The sequence below is a fragment of the Cervus canadensis genome, chromosome 7 (assembly GCF_019320065.1).
Source record: "Cervus canadensis isolate Bull #8, Minnesota chromosome 7, ASM1932006v1, whole genome shotgun sequence".
Classification (NCBI taxonomy): Eukaryota; Metazoa; Chordata; class Mammalia; order Artiodactyla; family Cervidae; genus Cervus; species Cervus canadensis.
In genome coordinates this window covers 45,615,581-45,636,990 of record NC_057392.1, presented here as the reverse complement: position 1 = coordinate 45,636,990, position 21,410 = coordinate 45,615,581, and the positions used below count along the sequence as shown (strand labels likewise).

General features: G+C 40.5%; 1 protein-coding gene across 1 annotated transcript in view; it reads right to left on the bottom strand.

Moving 5' to 3' along the window:
• The window catches only part of UMPS (uridine monophosphate synthetase), a 48,995-nt gene that overhangs the window by 7,620 nt on the left and 19,965 nt on the right, over nt 1-21,410 (bottom strand). Inside the window, exons 2-5 of the mRNA XM_043473193.1 lie at nt 21,187-21,340; nt 18,675-19,346; nt 16,491-16,666; nt 14,606-14,720 (exon numbers count right to left, since the gene is read on the bottom strand). Coding sequence (XP_043329128.1) covers nt 14,606-14,720; nt 16,491-16,666; nt 18,675-19,346; nt 21,187-21,340 — 1,117 coding nt within the window. The remainder of the gene's footprint in view (nt 1-14,605; nt 14,721-16,490; nt 16,667-18,674; nt 19,347-21,186; nt 21,341-21,410) is intronic.

The following is a 21,410-nucleotide window of genomic DNA, read 5'->3' as shown; positions in this document are numbered from 1 at the left end:
ATATCATTACTCTGTATTCTTTTTGAAGCAGACTGCCTATCTTCACTTCACTTAGTTGTTCCTAGGTTTTGTTCCTTTGTCTGGAATGTATTTCTTAGCCATCTGATTTCGTCTGATTTTCTGTGTTTGTGGTCTGTTTTCTTCAGACTGCAGGACTGTAGTTCTTGCTTCTGGTGTCCATACTGTGGTTGGGTGAAGTTGCTCCAGGGGTTGTGCAGGTTTTCTCGTGGGAGGGATGGGTGCCTGCCCACTGGTGGGTGGAGCTATCTCGAGAAGTACGTTTACAGGTAGCTGTGGAGTCAGGACTTTAAGCAGCCTGTTTGCTGATGGGTGAGTCTCTACCTACAAGTTGTTTGGCCTGAGGCGTCCCAGCACTGGAGCCTACAAGCTGTTGTTGGGGCCAGGCCTTGCCAAAATGGTGACCTCTGGGAGAGCTCACACTGATTAATATTTCCTGAAAACTTGGCCACTAGTTAACTTGCCCCCACAGTGAGCCACAGCCAATCTGCACCTTCTCCCAGGGACCCTCCGAGATCCACACATAGGTCTGTCCCAGGCTCTTATGGAGTCATTGCTTTCCTCTGGGTCCAAGTGCATGTAAAACCTTGTGTGTGCCCCCCAACAGTGGAGTTTCTGTTTCCCCAGTCTTATGCAGCTGCTGCATTCAAGCCCACTGACCCCTGCAGTGGAAGTTCAGAATCAAAACCACTGGACCACCAGAGAAGTCCTCCAGCTCTTTACTAAACATTTCTTGTGTCAGTTTGTGCCCCCATTCATAGCCAAATGCTTTGGGGGCTCCTTGTCTAGCATCAGGAAAAGGAGGCTGGGGAGCGTCATGCGGGGGTCAGAACTCACTCCTATGGGAAAACCTCGGCGATATAATTATTTTTCAATCTGTGGGTCACCCACCTGGCAGGTATGAGATTTAATTATAAGGTATAAGCGCCCCTCCTACAGTCTATTTGTGGCTCCTTCTTTATCTTCGGGTGTAGAATATATTTTTTGGTAGGTTCAAGTCTTTTTGTTGTTGATGGCTGTTCAGCAGTTAGTTGTAATTCTGGTGTTTTCGTGAGAGGTGAGCTCAAGTCCTTCTACTTTACCACTTTGTCTCCACCCCTGACAAAATCTTTTGAAGTTTGCAGATACATAATCCTGCGGGGACTGCATGCATGAAGTCCTGCTGGCCCCAGATAAGTTCTTTATTAGGTGATAACAGCTGCGATGAGGCACAAGGAGAGCACAAAGATGGTGTCCACCAGATTTTGCTGACCTGAAAACACCCTCTTTAACACAAAGGCTGAGCTCCTGGGTCTGCTGCCTCTTGCTGTGCCCTGGAGGCGGTGGCTATTTAAGAACTCACTCTCTGTTGATGAGAGTTCAGTGAAACCTCCAAGGGTAACCCTCACTGGTCACAAGAGCCAGCCCATGCAAATGTGTCCCTCAGTGGAAGCTGTAAAAACCAGGGTCCCAATCAGGGGTGTAGTTCCTTTTTGGGAGATAACAATGAGCTGGAATGTGGCAGAGAGACAGCACAATGACTGTGTCCACAGCCTCTTTTCCCTGAGAGACTTCCACAGGGCCACTACATATCTGCCTCACAGGCCAAAGCCCCTGGACAAGCAAACAGGCCTCTCTCACACACCCTCTTTGTGGGTGCTGTCTGTGCAGTGCTGGGGGGTGCCAAGTACTGTCCCTACAGCTGTTACTATCATGGGACCAAACATAAGATCTCCTGACGTTCAGAGCCCAGTAATCAAGGGGTGTTCCTTGGGCAGCAGCTGCAAAAATCAGGGGATCAGACATACATGTAAGCAAGCGCTCCTTCCAGGAGATAATGGTGTTCATCAGCGGTTCAGCAAAGGGATAATGTGAAGATGGTGCCCACTGGTCTCCATCCCTGGAGGGAATTCCCACAAGCTCTTGGAGGTATGTGTTAAATTAGATGCCTACCCCTTAGATCAACTCTTAAATATTAGCAATGAGCCTTTACTTCAAGTCTGAGGATGGGCTGCCTCTGAGTTGGGCCCTGAGCCAGGTGAGTCTCAGATCACTAGTCTTGTGAGTCTTGTGGAGACGAGCCCAGTTGGGTTTCAGAGCTAGATGTTATTGGGGCTCATCTCTCAGGTTCAAGTTTTTTAAAAGTTGGGATGCCTGATGTGTAGTTCAAACCCTTTGCTCCTCAGGAAAAGCTCTGGGTTTTGAGTTCCACTTTGAATCTGGATCTCATACCAGCAGTGAAGACCCAATATCAAGATGGTTTTTCTTGTTTGCTTAATGTACAGTGCTCAGCCAGCTCTTAGGTTTTATCAAGAGGAAACTGTTACACAGGTAGCTACATACTCAGCATGTCTGGGAGGAGGTTGGCTCAGGATTAGCCTACATTGCCATCTTGAACCAGAACCCCATTTTTCCCTTCCTTTTAAATTCTGCTGTTCCAGAAGCCTTCTGATAAGTGGCATATCATTATCTTTCAAATCCAAGATGCTTTAAAAATCTCACATCCTAACTGTACTATCTACTCGAAAAACTATGGCAGCTTCCAATAAATATTAATTAACAAGCCGAGTACTCTATGCCAAGACATTGTGCTAAGTGCTTTACACACATTATCTCATTTAAGACTCTCAACAACTGAGGTTCAGAGTTGTTATCCACATTTTACAGATCAAGAAAATGAGACCTAAACAAGGGAAGTGATTTGTCTAAAGATATTGGAAGGGCTAGGAATCCAAATCCAACCAACTCGTAAAATGTTCAGCACAAATACAGCTTAAAAATTGTCAAGTACTTTCTTATCTAGTTGCTAAATTGTGTCCACCTCTTCTGCCACTGGCTGGACTGTAGTCCTCCAGGCTCCTCTGTCCATGGGATTTCCCAGGCAAGAATACTGGTGCAGGTGGCCATTTCCCTCTCCAGGGGAATCTTCCTGACCTAGGGATCGATGTGCTTGGCAGGTGAATTCATTACCACTCACCCACCTGAGAAGTCCATCAAGTTACTAGAGCAACTCTTCACTCAGTTGTGTCCGACTCTTTGAGACCCCAGGGACTGCAGCATGCAAGGCCTCCCTGTCCATCACCAACTCTTGGAATTTGCTCAAATTCTGTCCATTGAGTCGGTGATGCCACCCAACCATCTCATCCTCTGTCGTCCCCTTCTCCTCCCGCCTTCAATCTTTCCCAGCATCAGGATCTTTTCCAATGAGTCAGTTCTTCGCATCAGTCCTTCCAATGAATATCCAGGACTGATTTTCTTTAGGGTGGACCCTTTCCTTGCAGCAAAGGGACTCTCAAGAGTCTTCTCCAACACCACAGTTCAAAGCATCAATTCTTCGTTGCTCATCTTTCTTTATGGGCCAACTCTCACATCCATACATGACTACTGGAAAAACCATAGCTTTGACTAGATGGACCTTTGCTGGCAAAGTACTGTCTCTGCTTTTTAATATGCTGTCTAGGTTGGTCATAACTTTTCTTCCAAGGAACAACCGTCTTTTAATTTCATGGCTGCAGTCACTATTTTGGGGGGCTCAAAAATTACTGCAGATAAAAGTCTCTGTTTCCCCATCTATTTGCCATGAAGTGATGAGACCAAATGCCATGATCTTAGTTTTCTGAATGCTGAGTTTTAAGCCAACTTTTTCACTCTCCTCTTTCACTTTCATCAAGAGGCTTTTTAGTTCTTCTTCCCTTTCTGCCATAAGGGTGGTGTCATCTGCATATCTGAGGTTATTGATATTTCTCCTGGCAATCTTGATTCCAGCTTGTGCTTCCTCCAGCCCGGCATTTCTCATGATGTACCTCTGCATATAAGTTAAATAAGCAGGGTGACAATATACAGCCTTGATGTACTCCTTTTCCTATTTGGAACCAGTCTGTTGTTCCATGTCCAGTTCTAACTGTTGCTTCTTGACTTGCATACGGATTTCTCAGGAGGCAGGTCAGGTGGTCTGATAGTCCCATCTCTTTCAGAATTTTCCACAGTTTGTGGTGATCCACAGAGTCAAAGGCTTTGGCATAGTCAATAAAGCAGAAGTAGATGTTTTTCTGGAACTCTCTTGCTTTTTCGATGATCCAGCGGATGTTGGCAATTTGATCTCTGGTTCCTCTGCCTTTTCTAAATCCAGCTTAAACATCTGGAAGTTCACAGTTCATGTACTGTTGAAACCAGGCTTGGAGAATTTTGAGTATTACTTTACTAGCGTGTGAGATGAGTGCAATTGTGCAGTAGTTTGAGCATTCTTTAGGATTGGAATGAAAACTGACCTTTTCCAGTCCTGTGGCCACTGCTGAGTTTTCCAAATTTGTTGGCATATTGAGTGCAGCACTTTCACAGCATCATCTTTCAGGATTTGAAATAGCTCAACTGGAATTCTATCACCTCCACCAGCTTTGTTCATAGTGATGCTTCCTAAGGCCCACTTGACTTCCCATTCCAGGATGTCTGGCTCTAGGTGAGTGATTACACCATCGTGAAGATCTCTTTTGTACAGTTCTGTGTATTCTTGCCACCTCTTCTTAATATCTTCTGCTCTGTTAGGTCCATACCATTTCTGTCCTTTACTATGCCCATCTTTGCATGAACTGTTCCCTTGGTATCTCTAATTTTCTTGAAGAGATCTCTAGTCTTTCCCATTCTATTGTTTTCCTCTATGTCTTTGCACTGTTCACTGAGGAAGGCTTTCTTATCTCTCCTTGCTATTCTTTGGAACTCTGCATTCAGATGGGTATATCCCTCCTTTTCTCCTTTAGCTTCTATTGTTTCCACAGCTATTCCAGCAAGATGGTAGGCACTGGAGTGACTTTGAGGAGATACCCCATGTCCAAGGGCAAAGGAGAAGCCCCAGCAAGACGGTAGGAGGGCGAATCAAACCCCATACCCGCCAGAGATGCTCAAACATACCTTGTGCGCACCAGGACCCAGAGACTGAGACAGAACTGTGTTTGAGTGTCTCCTGAGGAGGTGCGGGTCAGCAGTGGACTGCCACAGGGGCTCTGCGGACAGCAGCCTTGGGTATGGCATAAGCCCTCCTGAAGGAGGTCGCCATTAACCTCACCATAGAGCCGCCAGGACTTACACAGGACTGGGAAGCAAACTCTTGGCGGGCACAAACAGAACCTTGTGTGCACCAGGAGAAAGGAGCAGTGACCCCACAAGAGACTGACCCAGACTTGCCCGTAAGTGTCCGGGAGTCTCCGCTGGAGGCGTGGGCCAGTGGTGGCCTGCTGCAGGCTCGGGGGCACTGAGTGTAGCAGTGCGATGGGACCTGTTGAAGGTGGTCGCCATTATCTTCATTACCTCCACCATAGTTTGGCCTTGGGTCAAATAACAGGGAGGGAACATGGCCCTGCCCATCAGAACAAGATCCAATTTTCCCCTCAGTCAGTCTCTCCCATCAGGAAGCTTATCCTTTTCCATCAGAGGGAAGACAAGACTGAAAACCACAATCACAGAACACAGAAAACTAACCAATCTGATCACATGGACCACAGCCTTGTCTAACTCAATGAAACTATGAGCCATGCCATGTGGGGCCACCCAAGATGGACGGGTCATGGTGGAGAGTTCTGACAAAACATGGTCCGCTGGAGAAGGGAATGGCAAACCACTTCAGTATTCTTGCCCTGAGAACCCCATGAAGAATATGAAAAGGCAAAAAGATGAACTCCCCAGGTTGGTAGGTGCCCATATGCTACCAGAGATCAGTGGAGAAATAATTCCAGAAAGAGTGAAGAGACAGAGCAAAGCAAAAACAACACCCAGTTGTGGATGTGACTGGTAGTGGAAGTAAAGTCTGCTGCTGTAAAGAGCAATATTGCATAGGAACCTAGAATGTTAGGTCCATGAATCAAGGCAAATTGGAAGAGGTCAAACAGGAGATGGCAAGAGTGAATGCTGACATTCTAGGAAATGGACTAGAATGGATGAATTTGACTCAGATGACCATCATATCTACTACTGTGGTCAAGAATCCCTTAGAAGAAATATAGTAGCCATCGTAGTCAACAAAAGAGTCAGAAGTGCAATACTTGGGTACAATCTCAAAAGCGATAGAATGATCTCTGTTCATTTCCAAGGCAATTCAATATCACGGTAATCCTAGTCTTTGCCCCGACCAGTAATGCTAAAGAAGCTGAAGCTGAATGGTCTTCTATGAAGACCTACAAGACCTTCTAGAACTAAAACCCCAAAAAGATGTCCTTTTCATTATAGGGGACTGGAATGCAAAAGTAGGAAGTCAAGAAGTACCTGGAGTAACAGGCAAATTTGGCCTTGGAGTACAGAATGAAGCAGGGCAAAGGCTAATAGAGTTTTGCACTGGTTCATAGCAAACACCCTCTTCCAATAACACAAGAGAAGATGCTACATATTGACATCACCAGATGGTCAATACCAAAATCAGACTGATATATTCTTTGCAGCCAAAGATAGAGAAGCTCTATAGAGTCAGCAAAAACACAACCGGGAGCCGACTGTGGCTCAGATCATGAACTCCTTATTGCCAAATTCAGCTTGAAATTGAAGAAAGTAGGGAAAACCACTAGACCATTCTGGTATGACCTAAATCAAGGCAACTATTATCAAGTCTTAAATAGGTAAGTCATTCTGCTGAGGCCTACTCTGTAGTATATAAAACCTATAATGTGAAACTTGAGAACTGGCAGAGACCTTCAATATTCTCTAGTCCCAGGGGAACATCTACTTTTCTTTGGTTAACCTGCAATGTTTTTTATTTGAAGTACTTAATTGAAAGCAAAACCCTGAAAAGGATGTCTTTCATTTTAAGTGTTATTTATAAAAAATAATTAGTTCTATCAAGGTTAATAGGTATCCAACAGTTAAAGTATTTCAGGATTTAAAAGCAACTAAGCTTTACCAAATCTATAATCTCATTCATTATGTTCTTAATATTATCATTCCATCCACAGAAACACCAGTTCTTGCATCTGCTCCTATATAGTGTATTATCCATCCCTTCAACACTTGTGTATTTATAGAACATTTATGATGCACAGTGGTACTGTGCTAGAGTATATGCATTCTTCAGAAAGAGATCTTATTCTCAAGGAGTTTCTAGCCTAATAAAAGTGTTCCAAATACCCTACACGAGCAATATATATGTACAACAATGTTAAGTTTATAAAAAGTTCAAATGAATCCACAGTGGAATGACTGAACATACTATGGCCCAATTGTAACTAGGATACACTATGGGGTTGTAAAAAGGGTAACTCTAGATGTGGAAACATAGCAGCACATACACAAGTCACTTCAGTCATGTAAGACTCTCGTTTCGCCATGGACTGTAGCCTGCGAGGCTCCTCGCAGCAAGAATACTGGAGTGGGCTGCCATTCCCTTCTCCAGGGGGATCCTCCTGACCGAGAGACTGAACCCATGTTTCTTGTGCTTCCTGCATTGGCATTGGCAGGTGGGTTCTTTACCACTAGCACCACCTGGGAAGCCCCAACTCTGGATGTGGAAACATAATATAGCAGCACATACACAAACGTTCTCCATACTCTATGAAGCAGAGTTGTTTTCATCTTAAAGTTTTGCTGAGAACCAGATGTTCACAGTTCCAATCTTAAGGAAAGAGACAGAAAGTGGAATAGAATAAACTCCCATACTTGTGATAAGAAAGGTTGCTCATACAATAACCAATTCAGGAAAAATATTTCCAGATCACCATTTCGTCCGCATTTAAAACAGAGTGATCCAGATGGAAGAATGTAAAGTTCGCCTCCTCCCACAAATACATCAAAAAATACATCTACACATGGAACAAGTCTCACAGAATACCTACAGAATGCTGGCAGAAGACATCACACTTCTGAAAGGACAAAAAGAATCTCCATATAACCAGGTAGGACCAAAAAAAAAGAATCTGGGCAGGACCTTGCACCCCTTGGAGGGAACTGTGAAAGACCAAAGGCTCCCATACCCTCCTGGTGGGAAGAAAGGGGGACTGAAAATATATTTTAAAGTATTTCGGAAATCTTCCCAAACTAAAGAAGGAAATAAATCCAGGTATAGGAAGCACAGAGGGTCCCAAACAGAGCTACACCAAGACATAATTAAAATGTCAAAAGTTAGTATTTTAAAGGCAGTAAGGGAAAAACAATCAGCTGATTTCTCTACAGAAACATTGCAGGCCAGAAGGGAGTAGCAAAATATATATTCAAAGTCCTGAAAGAGAAAAATCTACAACCTAGAATACTCTAGTCAATAGCATTATCATTTAGATATAAGCAGAGATAAAGAATTTCTCAGACAAGCAAAAACTGAAAGAATACAGTAATACTAAACCTACTATGAAAGAAATACTGCAAGGTCTTCCCTAAATAGAAAAGCTATATTAAAAGAAAATTAGTCAAAAAGTAAATCACTTAAATAAAGCTGGTATACAGATTAAAAAAAAAAATTCTGTGTGGAGGTTACAATAACCACAATGAACAGCAAAAGGATAAACATGAAGATGTAAAAGAGGACATCAAAATCATAAAATGAGGGAGGAGATTAAAATGTAGATTTTTTTTTTTTTCAGAATGTGTTTGAGTCTATGATTACCAGTTTAAAGTAAGTAGATATATGAAGGGGTTAACATACTTGAAAAACAGGGTAAGCACAAGTCAAAAACAAAACAGATTCACAAAAGAGAACACAAGCATACAATGAAAGGAAATCACCAAATTGCAAAAGGAAAAAGGGGAGAAAGCAAATACAGAATCAACTAGAAAGCAAGGTTCAAAATGGCAATAAATATACCTATGAATAATGACTTGCTTCTGTGATGCATCAAGAGGGGTGGGAGGGAGGCTTAAGAGGGAAGGGATATATGTATATATATGGCTGATTCACACTGAGGTACAGCAGAAACTAACACTGTAAAGAAGTTATACTCCAGTAAAAAAAAAAAAAGTAATTACCTTAAATGTCAATGGGCTAACTGCTCTAATCAAAAGATGCAGAGTGGCAAACTGGATAAAAAAACAGCATACAATATGTTGCCTACGGGAGACCCACTTTAGGGCAAAAGACACATATAGATTGAGTAGGGAAAGATATTTCCTGAAAACGGAAATGACAAGAAAGCACAATACCTGTGTCAGACAAAACAGACTTGAAACCAAAGTCTGTAAAGGAAGATAAAGGACGCTATATAATGATAATCACTAAAAGAAGATGATATTTACTCTTGTCAACATATATGCATGCACCTAATAATAGTAGAACAAAGCTAGTGGAGGTGATAGAATTCCAGTTGAGCTATTTCAAATCCTGAAAGATGATGCTGTGAAAGTGCTGCACTCAATATGCCAACAAATTTGGAAAACTCAGCAGTGGCCACAGGACTGGAAAAGGTCAGTTTTCATTCCAGTCCCAAAGAATGCTCAAACTACCACACAATTGCACTCATCTCACACGCTAGTCAAGTAATACTCAAAATTCTCCAAGCCAGGCTTTAGCAATACATGAACCATGAACTTCCAGATGTTTAAGCTGGATTTAGAAAAGGCAGAGGAACCAGAGATCAAATTGCCAACATCCGCTGGATCATCGAAAAAGCAAGAGAGTTCCAGAAAAACATCTACTTCTGCTTTATTGACTATGCCAAAGCCTTTGACTCTGTGGATCACCACAAACTGTGGAAAATTCTGAAAGAGATGGGACTATCAGACCACCTGACCTGCCTCCTGAGAAATCCGTATGCAAGTCAAGAAGCAACAGTTAGAACTGGACATGGAACAACAGACTGGTTCCAAATAGGAAAAGGAGTACATCAAGGCTGTATATTGTCACCCTGCTTATTTAACTTATATGCAGAGTACATCATGAGAAATGCCGGGCTGGAGGAAGCACAAGCTGGAATCAAGATTGCCAGGAGAAATATCAATAACCTCAGATATGCAGATGACACCACCCTTATGGCAGAAAGGGAAGAAGAACTAAAAAGCCTCTTGATGAAAGTGAAAGAGGAGAGTGAAAAAGTTGGCTTAAAACTCAGCATTCAGAAAACTAAGATCATGGCATTTGGTCTCATCACTTCATGGCAAATAGATGGGGAAAGAGTGGAAACAGTGGCTGACTATTTTTTTGGGCTCCAAAATCACTGCAGATGGTGACTGCAGCCATGAAATTAAGACATTTACTCCTTGGAAGGAAAGTTATGACCAACCGAGACAGCATATTAAAAAGCAGGGACATTACTTTGCCAACAAAGGTCCGTCTAGTCAAGGCTATGGTTTTTCCAATAGTCATGTATGGATGTGATAGTTGGATCGTAAAGAAAGCTTAGTGCTGAAGAATTGATGCTTTTGAACTGTGGTGTTGGAGAAGACTCTTGAGAGTCCCTTGGACTGCAAGGAAATCCAACCCGTCCTTCTTAAAGGAGATCAGTCCTGGGTGTTCACTGGAAGGACTGATGTTGAAGCTGAAACTCCAGTACTTTGGCCACCTGATGTGAAGAGCTGACTCATCTGAAAAGACCCTGATGCTGTGAAAGATTGAGGACGGGAGGAGAAGGGGACGACAGAGGATGAGATGGTTGGATGGCATCACCGACTCAATGGACATAAGTTTGGGTAAACTCTGGGAGTTGGTGATGGACAGGGAGGCCTGGCGTGCTGCAGTTCATGGGGTTGCAAAGAATCAGACACGACTGAGCGACTGAACTGAACTGAATATAGGAGCACCTAAATGCATAAGTACTAACAGGAGACTTTAACACCAAACTCACAACAATGGTCAGATCTTCTAGACAGAAAGCCAATAAGGCAACAGAGATCCTAAATGATACAACAGGATAGTTAGCCTTAACTGATATTTTCAGAACACTACACATTCTTTTCAAGTGCATATGCAACATTGTCTAGGCTTGACCACATACCAGGGCGCGCACACAAAAAAAGCCTGAACAAATTAAAGTGGGTAAAGAGGGTAGAAATTATTTCAAGAATCTTTCTGACTACACAGCATGAATAACAAAAATCAACCACAGAAGAAATGAGAAAAAAAGCAATTATATGGACTTCACACACAATCATTCAAAATCTGTGGGATGCTGCAAAAGGGGTTCTTAGAGGGAAGTTCATAGCAATATAAGCCTTCCTCAAAAAACAAGAAAAATCTCAAACAGCAGAACCTACTACTTAAAAGAATTAGAAAAAGAACAAACAAAGCCTAAGTCAGCAGAAGGAAATAATAAAGATCTGAGAGGAAAAATATGAAATAGATTAAAAAACAACAGATAAAATAAATGAAACCAAGACTTGGTCAAACAAAATTGAGAAACCTCTGGCCTGGATTATTAAGAAGGAAAGAGCCCAAATAAGAAATAAAAAAGTAGAAATAACCACCAATACTGCAGGAATACAAAAACGTAGGACAATATTATAAATAACTCCATGCTAACAAATTTGCCAATGTAGAAGAAATGAAAAGTTTCTACAAACATATACAGCTCTTCAAAACTGAATTAGGAAGAAACAGATAATGTGAACAGGTACTAGAAGTGAAACACAATCTGTAATTTAAAAAAAACAAACACCTCCCAACAAACAAAACTTAAGGACCATGTGGTTTTACAGGTGAATTCAACCAAACATATAAAGAAAAACTTACACGGATCCCGCTCAAATTCTTCCAAAAGGTTAAAGAGGTGGGAACACTCAAAGATGTTTTATGAAGCCACCATTACATGGATACCAAAACCAGACAAGTACACCACCAAAAAAGAAATATACAGGTCAATATCTTTGATGAATATAGATGCAAAATTTCTAAACAAAGTATTAGCAGACCCAATCCAACAAACATAAAACAGATCATACACCATGACCAAGTTAGATTCACTTCAAGATCACAAGGATGGTACAATATACGAAATCAATATAATACACCACATTAACAAAGAAAAGTCACATGATCATCTCAATAGATAGAGAAAAAAAGCAATGGTGAAAAGCTGAAAGCCTTCCTGCTAAAATCTGGAACAAGACAAGGATGCCAATTCTCATCGCTTCTATTCAACATAGTATTGGAAATCAGACAAGAAAAAGAAAAGGTATCCAAATTGGAAGGGAAGAGGTAAAACTGTCATTTTATACAGATGCACACATGCATGCTAAGTTGCTTCAGTCGTGTCTGACACTTTGCGACCCCATGGACTGCAGCCCGCCAGGCTCCTCTGTGCATGGGATTCTCCAGGCAAGAATACTCGAGTGGGTTGCCATGCCCTCCTCTAGCGGATCTTCCTGACCCAGGGATCAAACCTGAGTCTCTTACATCTCCTGCATTGGTAGGCAGATTCTTTACCACTAGCACTGCCTGAGAAGCCCTTTATGCAGACTACATGATACTATATGTAGAAAATCCTAAAGAACTGATAAATTCAGCAAGGTAGCAGGATACAAGATTAACATTGAGAAGTTGATTTCATTTCTTTAACAATATCAGAAAGGGAATGTAAAACAAAAAACTAAAAAACTTTTAAAATCACACAAAATAAACCCAAAATACTTAGAAATAAACCTGACCAAGGAGGTGAAAGACTTATAAGCTGAGAACTATAAAACGTTAATAAAACTGGAGATGATTCAAAGAAATGGAAAGATATCCCATGTTCTAGGATTAGAAGAACTAAGATGGCTATACTACCCAAAGCAATCTTCAGATTGCACCCTCACAACATACACAAAAATAAAATCAAAATGGGTTAAAGACTTAAATATAAGACATGACAATAAAACTCTGAGAAGAGAACACAGGTAAAACATTCTCTGACATAAATCATACCAGTGTCTCAAAGCAATAGAAATAAAAGCAAAAATAAATAAATGGGTACTTACCAAACTTATAAGCTTTTGCACAGCAAGAAACCATGAACAAAACAAAAATACCATATACGGATGGGGAGAAAATATTTGCACACGTGACTGACAAGGGCTTGATTTCCAAAATGTACAAATAGCTCATTCAATTCAACAACAACAGCAAAACCAATCATGGGCAGAAGACCTAAATTCTCTAAAGGAGACATACAGATGGCCAATAGGCATATGAAAAAGGATGTTCGATATCGCTAATTACTAGAGAAGTACAAATCAAAACCAACAATGTGGTACCTGATGATAACAGATGTTGGAGAGAGAGTGGAGAAAAGGAAACCCTCCTACAATGTTGGTGGGATGTACACTGGTACAGTCTCTAAAGAACAGTAAAGAAGTTCCTCAGAAAGCTAAAAATAAAGTTGCCATATGATCCAGGAATCCCATTCAAAAGACACATACACTCCTGTGTTCACAGCAGCACTATTCACAATAGCTAAGACAGGAAACAATCTAAGTGTTCAACGAATAAAGAAGATGGGTGATACAAACATGCTCATGCACACTCACACACACACTAGAAAACTACTCAGCCATAAAAAGAACGAAATAATGCCATCTGTACAACATGGATGGACCTACACAGTCTCATACTAAGTAAGAAAGACAAATACCCTATGATACCACTTATACGTGGAATCTAAAATATGACACAAATGAATACATGTATGAAACAGAAACAGGCTCACAGACAAAGAGAACAGACTTGTGCTTGCCAAGTGGGAGGTACAGTGGGAAAGGGATGGAGTGGGAGTCTGGGGTTAGCAGACAGATTCTATTATATACAGAATGGATAAATAACAAGGTCCTATTGTATACAGCACAGGGAACTACATTTAATATTCTGTGATACACTACCATGGAAAAGAATATTTTTAAATGTGTATCTAGGACTTCCTTGGTAACGCAGTGGGTAAGAATCCACCTGACAGCACAGGAGACACAGCTCTGATCCCTGGTCCGGAAGATCCCACGTGCCACAGCCCAACTAAGCCCTGTCTCACAGCACTGAGCCTGTGCTCTGGAGCCCACGGGCCACAGCAAGAAACTTGGGCACCACAATGAAGAACAGCCCTTGGTCACCCTGACAGGAGACAGCTCATACACAGCAACAAAGACCCAGCACAGTAATAAATAAATTACATACACACACACACAACTTAATCACTTTTCTGTACAGCAGAAATTAACACACCATTGTAAATCAACTATATCTCAATAAAAAGGTAACACAAAAAAGCAGCTTTATTGAGTTCCATAGGACATTTATTAACCTAGATCATTCCTTTATTAACTCAAGACTATCAGTGAGAAAGTTCACAGTTTTTCAGCCACTGCAATTGTATTTCTAAGACTGCTAAAAGTGTTATGTGTTCAGATAAGTTTGGAAGACATGACAGAACCATGTATGTCCACACTGAAAAGTCACAATAAACATTAGCACAACAAAGATTCCACAAAGTCCTAAACAAATGTCTGATTCTGTTTAGAGGATTCCTCCTTGAGCATAGAACACCTGTTTTTTGGCAGTATATTCAAAACATCCGTTGGGAAACAATTAAAATTATCAGTTTCTAGGCATATTTCAATAAAAAGTAACCTTCTAGATTTTCATTCTAAAATTAGACTGCAAGCTATTTTTGCACATCTAGGTTTTATTTTGCTGATATGGAAAAAGAGGCATTTTAGAGGAATCATTACCAATCAACAGGCTTACCTCCTGCTTCTAACTGAACTCCTGGAGTCAAGTGAAGAAATTCTGGTTTCATGCTTACTCGGGAGCCAGAAATAAAACCAACCACAAATTCAGAATGTTCTTCAGCCATTTTCACCTGAATGCAATGTAATAAACAGATGATAAGACAGCAGTTAACCACACCAAATGTAAGAAACTTTGCTATCTTATAGATGTATTTTCTCATGTCATATTAAACTCATATCTAAAGAGGTAATCTTAGATATGAATCTACATACTTGCTCCACTAAGGCCCTAAAATAACTCCTCCTAGCCCCTTCTCCCATAAGCAAACACTAAAAACACTAAAAATCCTATACTATTTGCCTCTAAAATCTAGATGCTCCATTACTACCTATTTTTAATAATGTTTAGGGTCCTACCTACTTCCAAAAAGGATATGAATCATACCCTAAAATACATTTATAATGAAATAAAGCTACACTGAAGTCTTACTGCCCATCTACAGATATCCAAGGACAGCCACGACATAAAAACAGCTGTGCTGTAAAGAGCTAGCTAAAGAAGTCTTACCTCCACAGCTTTCCCTGTACTTTAACATTGCCTCCACAATTTCTCTTCCATCACCTCACATCTTTAGAAGATTCCCTAGGTCTGCCTAACCTTTTTTCCCCCCTATCTTTCTAATTTGGTTCTTCCCTGAGGCCCAGACTGTTCCATTCTTGCTACTAAGTATTACCACCTACCAATAATCAATGTATTGTCCTTGAGCCAGATCCAGAATGCCAAATATTAACACTGACTCATGGACCCTCTGCTAAGACAGTTGGGAAATCACAAACATTTATGGTCAAATCAAGGGTGGGGTTATTTAAAACCTGGCCCTACGGCCATGTGAGTTTTTCACAGTTCCACAACCTTTGAAATATGAAAAATAAATTCCCATGTAAAAATTAAAATTTTATTAAAAGTTCCTACTACTTTAAATAGTAGTCTTTAAAATATATGCAAAGGTAATCCATCCCATCTTTCTAGGTGACTATCCAACTATGAAACTTGCCCAGAGGAGAATGTGAAGAGGAACTTTATAACCAGATGATTATCCATCTCTTATTTTGTTCTGGTGTGCAGGGGGTGGGAGCTGGGTATGGTACATTAGAACATGTATGGTACTATAAGAACTTCCCTGGCGGCTCAGTTGGTAAAGAATCCACCTGCAGTGTGGGAGACCTGGGTTTGATCCCTGGATTGGGAAGATCCCCTGGAGAAGGGAATGGCAACCCACTCCAGGATTCTTGCCTGAGAATCCCCATGAACATAGGAACCTGGCAGGGTGCAGTCCACGGGGTCGCAAAGAGTTGAACACGACCAAACGACTAAGCACACACATAAGAATTTTTGATAATGGGGAGTTACTAGAGGAAATAACATGTCTGGACTCTAGTTAGCTCTCCTATACAACGCCAATCAATATCAAAGACTGAAAAAGATAACCCACTTTGTGGGCTGCTGTCATGAGAATGTGCATCTTTGTGATTCAGAAAGATTCCAAGAAACTGTAAAAAAGCTCTTCAATTTCAACTCATGGTGAGATGGGAAAAACTGTATCTTAAAGGCCAGGTACATACAGACATATATGCTTATTTGACCCAATATCTGTGTTTCAATGTTTCTCTTATAGTACCATTCAAATCTCTTTAGTGTCTGCTGTAAGACATAACAGGCTACTAACCATCAGTGCATTCTAGCCAACTAGTATTAATACACTGTCACAGTAACAGCAGCTGATTTGTTGTTTTGGGCAGCAATCCCACAGACCCCAAATGAAGGTATTTTCTCTCCCTGTAGCATCTAGTGTCACAGTTCTGGCCTTCTCTTGCCCCAGTCCCTCTCCTCTGTCACTTACTGCTGCCTCAGTGTAGCTCCCAGTAGCCAGGGTGCCAGCAGAGCTCATCTCTGCAATAAGCAGGCATGCCCGGTGCAGCGGCAGGCCGACTTCTCCCAGGCCTTTCACAACTCCTGCACCTGGCACGACATGAGCATTGACAAGATCTGCCCAGGAAGCTATTTTAAAGACCCCACCTAAGAAAGGGAAAAAAAGATGCTTGTCAATTTTCAAACAAAAACCTTTAACTTTTAAGTCAACCAACCATCTACAATATGGAAATAATCTAGTAATATGCTAATGAAACAGTGAAGCACTTTAAGAATTTTAGTAATTATCAGTGGACCTATTTGTGAAAAAGGTATCTTTCCATCTGCTTAGCTAGTTGAGAAACAACAAGGAGAAAAAAATCTAGTAAGCTCTATACTTAGTTTATTAGCAAAACTGGTAAGGCTGTTTTTCTTTGCAGGCTGATGCTTGTGGCCACCAGTAAGATTTATGCAACTGGAAAGGGACTCTAGTGAAGACAAGTGTATTGAGGTCAAAGACAGCAAATTGAAATTCCTCTGAAGGTGACAGATTTTCACCCTGTAGGGCTCTCTCAGGAACTTCAGTTCAGTTCAGTCGCTCAGTCATGTCCGACTCTCTGCGACCCCATGAATCACAGGACGCCAGGCCTCCCTGTCCATCACCAACTCCCAGACTCCACTCAAACTCAAGTCCATCGAGTCGGTGATGCCATCCAACCATCTCATCCTCTGTCGTCCCCTTCTCCTCCTGCCCCCAATCCCTCCCAGCATCAGGGTCTTTTCCAATGAGTCAACTCTTCGCATGAGGTGGCCAAAGTACTGGAGTTTCAGCTTCAACATCAGTCCTTCCAATGAACACTCAGGACTGATCTCCTTTAGGATGGTCTGGGTGGATCTCCTTGCAGTCCAAGGGACTCTCAAGAGTCTTCTCCAGCACCATAGTTCAAAAGCATCAATTTTTCGGTGCTCAGCTTTCTTCACAGTCCAACTCTCACATCCATACATGACCACTGGAAAAACCATAGCCTTGACCAGACGGACCTTTGCTGGCAAAGTAATGTCTCTGCTTTTTAATATGCTATCTAGGTTGGCCATAACTTTCCTTCCAAGGAGTAAGCGTCTTTTAATTTCATGGCTGCAATCACCATCTGCAGTGATTTTGGAGCCCAAAAAAATAAAGTCTGACACTGTTTCCACAACTCTTAAATCTTCTTCCTATTCCTTAGGTCTCACTAGCTCTTCAAATTTCAATAAAGCAACTGTATTCATTTTAAAAGTAGAACAATAACTCAAGTAGATTTTTGAAAAAACTAAATGCAAATTTGTAGAAAGCTTGTATAACTCTTTCAACAGTCAATATCTTAAGCATATGAAGTCATTACAAACAAATCTATCCTTAAAGAAGTAGCTTAAAAATATGCATGTATTACTTTAAGAAAAAATGATCTTAAAAGATGCTTATTAAAGAACATAAAATGTCTGTTGTAAGGTTAAGTGAAAACAAAAAAGCATTAGATAAATACGACAGAAATTTGCATAGATGGATGGGTAAAAGAAGCACTTTTACTAATGTATGCTCTACTCTGAGTTCCTATTTAACACTTTTAAAAAAGGATGTGTATCAACAGATCTTTTTCTGCTAAAAATAAATCTTACCACTTTATACTACTTTCTCCTTATTTCCTATATCTGCAACTTCCATTCTCCAAGGATTCAGAACTCATTCACTGTGTTTTGTTTTGCCAGGGCCAACACCTGTCATTTCTGCCTAAAACCCATGTCCCTTTCTTCTGGCATCAGCACAGCCATTTTCTTTAGAATTAACCCTGTTCCTTGGGTTTCAAGAAGTTTACGTAAAGCTAATAGCCTCAGATCACCAGGAGCAGGGTGTATTGCCCAAGTGAGCTAATAAAGGTATTCTATACCCAGGCCTGAGTGATTGGTTTGGGGCAGGCATGAGGAATGTGCCTACCTGAGAAAGAAGAGAGAAGAAAGCAGAGCTGAGACTTGAGGAGAAAGTAAGCCCGAAAGATATCACTTGAGCTCCTAGATCCAACCACGCTTGACAGGCTGTTTCTACTGCTGGACTCTGTCACATGAGCCAATACATTTCCTTTTGTTCTTCAGCCAGTTTAGGCTGGATTTTGATTCTTGTTGGTTCCTGAATAATGCTTACCTTCATACTGCTTTTTCACTGTGTTTCCTATATCTGCAAATTTCCGGTCTTCAAATATTAGAAACTCATGGCGTTTTGCCAGAGTGGTTAACTCCTTCATCACATCCAGAGTAAAATCATTCAAAATATCTACATGAGTCTTAAGCAAGCAGATTCTGGGTCCCAAAGCATCTGCTAGCTGCAGTAGCTCTCTGGACTCTGAGATATCAGCAGACAGGCACAGATTGGTTTCCTTCTTTTGCATAAGCCTGAGAAGCTTTGATGCAACCGGGTGGATCCCAGGCAGCTCTGCACGTGCACCAAAGCTTAGTTCTTTGGGTTCTTTCTTCACAGAAGGGAGAGAACCATTAGGATTAGCTGCCACAAAAACATTCTCCTGAATAAATCTCTTCACTCTCTCCACCATCTCAGCATCGATTTTTTTCTGCTGCTCAAGAATATCCAGCATTTTGGACAATGTACACACTGGGTGGAGACGAATCCCATGGGCCTGCAACTTGTCCTTGCCTCCCTGCTCTCTGTCCAGCAGCACTATGGCATCAGTGACCTTCAAGCCTTCCTTCTGAAGAACCTCAGCAGTTTCCAAAACACTAGATCCGCTGGTGACAACATCTTCAATGATCAAACAGGTTTCTCCCGGATTAATAGCCCCTTCTATAAGCCGTTTAGTACCTGGAAAAGAAAAAAATTATGTTGATTCTATTTTAAAATTATGTATTTCAACCAACTCAAGATGTATCTATAGTATAAATTTGGCATGTATTTATGAAAAGGTGGATAACCTAAATTATACTTTCTGATAATCCACTTTGGAAATATATTTTTAAAATTTCTGATGAATCTTCAGTGTGCTGTGATTTACTATTTTCTTCAATGTCTCCATTTCAAAACTGTCAAAGTTACATATACAGAATATTTACAGTAAAACTAGCAAATTATTTAACTTTGTAAAACATCACAATGTGTTTATGATCAAAATTTCAAATATGGGGTTTCTTTAGGCAAGATCACCTGGACTGATGAAAGTTATTAAATAGCATAATATCATCAATGAAATCATTCCTTTTTCCATTAACAATTTCATTATTCAAGATCAGCAAAACAGCTGGCCTTTTGAGTATACAAATTTAGAAGGGAAAATATTCAACAACCATTTAGATGAATCACTACAACCTTATGAATTATATAATGTAATGTGACTAAATATACTGGCCCACTCCAATCCCTACTACAGACTATTTTCAGATAACCTACAAATTGTAAATAAGTCAGGCTGTAGACTACAAAGACCTGGGTTTTCAGAGATGCATTTTTGTGCTTTCCACTACCAAAATTTACCTTATTTTGATGCAGTATATATTTAGTGGGTATTTTGCCCACTTTTAACTTTTCCACATGTACTATCTTTGTCTTTTCCCCTAACTCCTTTTCTTCCTTGAAGAATTGGCAAGTTTAACTTAGACCAGAACATAAGACTGTATTTATAGGTATATTTTAAAATGAATGATCATATTCTAAGAAATATTTTTGAAGACACATAATAAGGAAATAGAAATAATAGTTTCCTTATAGGAGAGATTCATATAGATAAAACACTGTGCCACTAAGTAGCAAAAATATTATTCTAGTTTTTTATAATGTTGAATAAACTAAAACTAGACAAGAGTATAACAAATCTCCACAAATACAGCAACTTGCACCTAATAACTCATGGGCAATCTTGTTCCAGCTATAATTTCAATCCCACCCTCCCCCCAGTAATTTTTAGAAGCAAATCTCAGACAGCATATGATTTCATCATAAAAATTTTTAGAACACATTGGTAAAAAGGACTCATCAAAAAAGGCAACAAAACAGAAATAATACCAAAAAACATTAATTCTTAATGTAATAAAATATGAAGTCTGTCCCAATACTTTTAGATTGATGTAGCTTAAAAACATGTTTCAAATACCCACCTGATAACCTACTGCCATGAACCCATTAAAAAAAAAAAAAATCTCTATTTAGAATTCCATGTGGCATTTACATGGCGACCCCCCCCACCCTTTTTTTTTGCCATGCTTCATGGGTTGTAGGATCTTACTTCCCCAACCCAGGCCTCCTGCAGTGGAAATGCAGAGTCCTAACCACTGGGCCACCAAGGAATTCCTTTACATTGCTTTAAGGGAATAGTTTTATTCATGTAATTTAAACAGAGTACACTGGGAAAGTATGTGCTTAAAAGCATTCTGCTGATGAGGAAAGTGCTGGTAAAAATGTTGGGTTTCATAAATTTGGTGCACAAAGCACTTTTTTTTTTACTGCCTAATTAACATAAAGCATTTTATCCCCAGACTCTAAAGGAAAGGGAGTTGCTTTATAACAACAGTTAACACACTCCAAGGCCATAACAACTTAAAAGACTTATGAAGAATATTCAAGGTGACTATCAACCTCAGTGCCTAGAAGAACAAATTCTAAAAGTGTCAGGTTATGAATCAACTTAATGCTTATACTACTTTTACTTTACCATAATCCTTTGTTTCCTTCCTTCTGATGAGCATTGGAATTTGGTGGGTTGAACAGATAACTGTAGCCAATGGTAAAGCTGTATAAGGTACTCCACACACAGTGTCAAAATTGATCCCTGCATTTTGGGCAGTTTGAAATAAAATTTCTGCAACCTGTTAAAGAAAAAGAAGAACATAGGAATGATCTATTATTACTATTTTTAAAGCTGCATATAAATCATGT